Consider the following 5,658-nt stretch of genomic DNA (forward strand, 5'->3'; position numbering starts at 1 on the left):
CTTACATAATACAAAATGTCTATGCACACGTTATTATTATTAATAATAATACAAATAATAATAATTAAAAAACACCTCAGGGGTCACATCAAGAGGATTCTGAAATCATCTCGCGACCCCCCGTCGGGGTCTCGCGACCCCCCACTTTGGGAACCCCTGCCTTAGAGGAATATTTTGAATTCAAGTTTTTAATACTCTTAACATATGAGTGGACAAATATGCTTTATGCAAATGTTTGTTTATTATCATTGGAACAATGACAAATATTCTCCTGAATATTCTCCACACAACAACCTGGAACCTTTCTCTCTTTCTCTCTCACACACACTCTCTCCCAACCCTGTGTACTTCTTTGCACTGAGCCAGTTGCTCAAACAGACAAGCCTGTTTACAGTTGTCGGCAAAATGCCGCTCCTCTGTCTTCATAACAGTCACAGCATGAGACTGAAGTTCCCACAGTGGGTCACAATAATGAGCTGTGATGTGGAGTCGACACGTTGGATGCGATCCGAATGATGTAACGCAGCCCCTCGTCCTCTACAATGTTAAGCTGTAGCCACCCATTTAGCTATCGCTGTTGTTGTCCAGGCGTCTCCCCGGCAAACTTTCAAGCGCAAACGAGCGGCAGGAGCGGCGCTGTCAGCATCAGCTGTGTGCTTGGCTTGCTGTTCACCTTTTTTTGTATCCATATCTCTCGCTTGAATCTCCCACCATCCAAACTAACAACAACAAGGTCAAGCCTTTGGGCTCTGAAACTACGGGGCGGGCCGAGGAAAAATACACATGCGTTAATCGCACGTTAAAATAATTAGTGGCGTTAAAAAAAAATTGCGTTAGCACGTTATTAACGCGTTAACTTGACAGCCCTAATTGTAACACTGTAATCCTGCTAGTTACAGTAATCTGATTACATGTTTTTAATGTAACTGTCAGGGAATAAAGTTACCTTTTTTTTGTATCCTGATTACGTAATCTTGTAACATGTAATCTGTGACTCCTAAACCTGACAAAACATTACATATAAAATGACTTCCACTGTTTGCCATTGGTTTCAGTGCGATGCGACCTGTGGCCCCTCACCTGTTTGCTGGGTGCGGATGGTGTGTGAGGGCACGCTGGCCTCTCCGCTGCCCAGGATGTTGCTGGCGATGACCTTGAACTCATAATCCATCCAGGCCATCAGACCAATCACACGAGCCGACTCTGCGTTCCCCTCAATGTTCACCGGGTCTGTGCAGGAGGAGACGAGTGGAAATGTCTTGTTTTTTTGTTTGTACTACGATTGGATGTGGATTATGTTTCTATTGATCACAAGTTCGACACACACACACACACACAATCACACACACACACACACACACACACACACACACACACACACACACACACACACACACACACACACACACACACACACACACACACACACACACACACACACACACACACACACACACACACACACACACACACACACACACACACACACACACACACACACACACACACACACACACACACACACACACACACACACACACACACACACACACACACACACACACACACACACACACACACACACACACACACACACACCTGTCCTCATCTTCTTCCACTCTGATGACAGTGAGGACCGGCCCATGATGATGTATTTTCCGATGGGACTGTGGTTATCGTAGCCACGACTCCACCTGAGCTCCACTGAAGCCTCAGCCACGTTCTTCACCAACAAACCACCAGGGGGTCCCGGGGGGGCTGCACGCAACACAGGAGGAGCAGGGCTTTGATCAGTGCTCGCTGATGTGCACACATGGATCATGTGGAGCAGCAGATCATTGCTGGACTCTGCTACATCTACACTGTACGCTCAAAGGCCACTTTCTTTCAGAGAATAAACTATGGTTAAACCAAACAGTTACTGCAGCTGTGATTGACTTCACAGGATTTTCCTCTAGGGAGAGCTTTTATACATTTAGTAAGAAATGTTTTACTCTTCACTTAATTATCTGATCGATTTGCAAGCCATTTAGCAGATTCTCACTTCAAGCCAACATTCAGCTCATGTGATGAGATCTCTCCTGACAACTGAGATAGTGTCTGCCCTAAATAGCTTAGTAAAGTGGGATTTTTGGACAAAGTTAAAACTATCAAATTATGTATTAAAACATTCATCAACTATTACCTATTAATACTGTACTTGTAAAAACATCAGAGGAAATAACAAAAAAGATTCTTACGTATTTTTCGTTATAAGAATAGCAATAATTAAATAAATTACAAGGAGTTGGTTGAAGATAATAATTGAATTAACTCACAATGGAAGAATCTAGTAAATGCAATGTATAAAATGGAAAAATTAACCATGCCATATCTTAGATTAAAGATGGGAAAAAGGGAAGTTATAGAACACAAAACATAGTTGTAATGTTGTATCCATCCAGCTTTATATATATATATATATATATCCTTTTTTATTTTCTTATTCTCTTAACCGGATTTTTTTATTGTTATGTAGTATTTTTATGTTTATTTTGTATGCCTTGTAATCAATAATTTCTTAAAATGCAAATCAAATCAAACATTGGATCACCTGTAACGTTATTGCTGCTGACACTGTTTGTCCTCAACAAAGAATAATGCAAACATGCCTGTATTCTCTATACGCTGAAGTAGTTTTTATCAACAGCTCAAAGAGAACTATGTTGTTATCTCAAACTAAACAGGAAGTGATGGCAGCACTACAGCCTGGGAGTCTCTCAGGTAAATCGGCTGATTTCCGACAGACTGACAGCTCTAAAAGACTGCTCAACAACACATTACATATACATATTCTGTATTAAAAGAGGTTATCAGTAAGTAACATTAGATTCCACATTAGAGAGAGCTGGTTCCAATGACATGCTTTCACTCTGACTTGTGTCCATGATCCTTTCCCTGTATTCTGTAGTGAAGCCTCACTTTGAAATTAATTTCTTTGGCTTAACGTTTCTTTCTCACCTCGCACCACCAATTTGGCTGCAGCTGAAGCGCTGTCCACCACCGTCTGAGACGTGCACGCGTACATCCCTGCCTGACTCAGCTGAGTGTTCACTATCAGCAGGTCTCCTATGTTCTCTTTCTGCAAGGCCACACAGTGGGATCAAACAAAGAGTTAAACAGTGTGTGAGTCAGGAGAACAACAGACAGAAGAAACACAGTGAAGAGGAGCAGCATGCTGAAGAGGTGAAGGAGCTCATTCCAGCTAAGTCTCATCACATCAACAATGAAACAGTTCCAAAGAAAGAAGCAGGGAGGTAATATGGATAGCCAATTCCAATTAGGAGCTTATTTCTGCCAGGTTGTGTGTTCAGGTACTGAGAAATGTCCAACCTGTCGTCTGGAATTGACTTATTACAGCTGGAGAACTCCTGTAGTGTGCTGTAGTGGCGTGGTCTCACTGTAGATGAAAACGCTGCGAAACCTGGTGTGTATATTAGATATGTCCTCCAGGCTTTAGCGTGAGGACTGTGTGTCCAAACTTGTGTTTAGAGAGATATTTTGATATATTCATTGATGTGACATCCTTTTTTTTTTTATACCTCTTAATGTGTGTATATGTCTGTATATATATATTTAAGTGGATGTATGTATGTATTGTATACATTTATTTATAGTCAACCTTTCAGTCCTTTTAGTGTATTTTGTAGCCTTTGTGTAACTAATGAGGGTCCATCACACTGTGTTTATTCATCACATGCTCTCTACTCCTACATAACCCCCCCAAACAATATTTGAACCAACACTATATTAGAGCTCTGGTAGAAAGTTTGGGCAGGTCTTCCAGAGCTCCACCCTCCCAGCAGCTTCTCTCCTGGCCCCCAGGACTCACCCCCTCCACCCTGCTGTAGGGCCCGGCCGAGTCCTCCAGGTCCAGCAAGCCCCCGTTGAGGGCCCAGGTGAAGGTCAGGTCCATGGTGGGGTCGTGGGAGGCGTGGCACTGCAGCGTCACGTTGTCCCCTTGGTTGATGTCAGCGTTGGAGGGGGCCAGCGTGATCTTAGTGGCATCTGGAAGGGATCAAAATAAAAGCTACGTCAGATACAACTGGTCACAGAAACTTGTTGAAAATGAGTTTTCAATTGGTGGATAATAACATAAACCTTTTATAAATTGTTAGGAGTGTTTTTAATAACTTGTAACTTCATGCCAAAAAGGATATAGAAAGACAGAGTTTGATATAAATATGTATTTGTTTTGTGAAAAATACATTGTTGACGTTTTTAGTATCAGACTAAAATGTCTCTTTGACATATAAAGTGACATATTAAGTGACGTATAAAGATAAATAACACAACTTGAATGTAATACCTCATATTTCTAACATAATGTCCCAATGTGTAAAACACAGATGTGTTTTGGTTTTTATCAATATCATATTAATTCCTTTACTATAATATAGAATTGTACTTCCAAAAGTATAACAGATTTCAGACTTAAAAAAAAAAGCGAAATTTCTCAATATATCTGTTTTTGCAGATATCATAATCAATGTACTGTATATGGAAAATAAATTACCCAGTTATTTGCCATATACAGTACATCGAATATGATACCTGCAATAAGCAAATAAGCCAATATTGAATATGAGCCTTTATTGGTCTTGGAATAATTAGTGTTATACTATTTATATATATTTATATTTGAAGAGAAACATGTCAACACTGCTCAGAGCTGACATTTCAAACTTTATTTTATTGCTTTGTTGCAGTTTTCAGATGACAAGGATATTGCCATTGCAGTGTGCTGGGTGTGTGTGTGTGTGTGTGTGTGTGTGTGCGTGCGTGCGTGCGTGCGTGCGTGCTTGCTTGCGTGCGTGCGTGTGTGTGTGTGTGTGTGTACCTCTGACAGACAGGTGTCCGGTGCTGTTGGCTTTGCCGAGGTAGTTCTCAGCAAAGCAGGTGTATTTCCCTTCGTCTGCCCTGCTGATGTTGTGGATCCATAAGATGCCGTCTGGAGTGACTGTGACTCTGAGAACACACAAGCATAAGTATGAAAAGTATGTCAATCATAAATATTACAATCTTTATCAGGTAATGTCAAGTCAGATCATCATAGCATCATCCTCTGGCAGACACATCTCCTGTTCACTGATAGCCTCAAATCCAAAACCAACAGACTGACAGACCCAGGAACAGCTGCTCATCTTAGCTGGGAGCTTTATCTTGAGATGAAACACCCACTCTACTGCTCCAGCACTGACTGACTGAATCACTGAATGACTGGATGACTGACTGGATGACTGGACGACTGCATGACTGGATGACTGACGGAATGATTGACTGGATGACTGGATGACTGACGGAATGACTGACTGGATGACTGAATGACTGGATGACTGACGGAATGACTGGATGACTGAGTGGATGACTGCATGGATGACTGCATGACTGACGGAATGACTGAATGAATGAATGATTGGATGACTGACGGAATGAATGACTGACTGGATGACTGACTGGATGACTGACTGGATGACTGGATGACTAACGGAATGACTGAATGATTGGATGACTGACTGAATGACTGAATGACTGACTGGATGGATGACTGACTGGATGACTGAATGACTGGATGACTGACTGGATGACTGGATGACTGACGGAATGACTGAATGATTG

General features: G+C 41.7%; 1 protein-coding gene across 1 annotated transcript in view; it reads right to left on the reverse strand.

Annotated features, from left to right (window-relative positions):
- Window positions 1–5,007, reverse strand: part of LOC104958236 (contactin-2-like) — a gene marked incomplete at its 5' end in the record, with an annotated part of 29,461 nt that extends 24,454 nt beyond the window's left edge. Inside the window, 5 exons of the mRNA XM_010785966.1 lie at window positions 1,081–1,230; window positions 1,600–1,758; window positions 3,001–3,121; window positions 3,872–4,047; window positions 4,880–5,007. Of these exons, the coding sequence (XP_010784268.1) occupies window positions 1,081–1,230; window positions 1,600–1,758; window positions 3,001–3,121; window positions 3,872–4,047; window positions 4,880–5,007 (734 nt within the window). The remainder of the gene's footprint in view (window positions 1–1,080; window positions 1,231–1,599; window positions 1,759–3,000; window positions 3,122–3,871; window positions 4,048–4,879) is intronic.
- Between the last annotated feature and the right edge of the window lie 651 nt (window positions 5,008–5,658).

This window comes from Notothenia coriiceps, unplaced genomic scaffold (assembly GCF_000735185.1).
Source record: "Notothenia coriiceps isolate Sejong01 unplaced genomic scaffold, NC01 NC01_scaffold00028454, whole genome shotgun sequence".
NCBI lineage: Eukaryota > Metazoa > Chordata > Actinopteri > Perciformes > Nototheniidae > Notothenia > Notothenia coriiceps.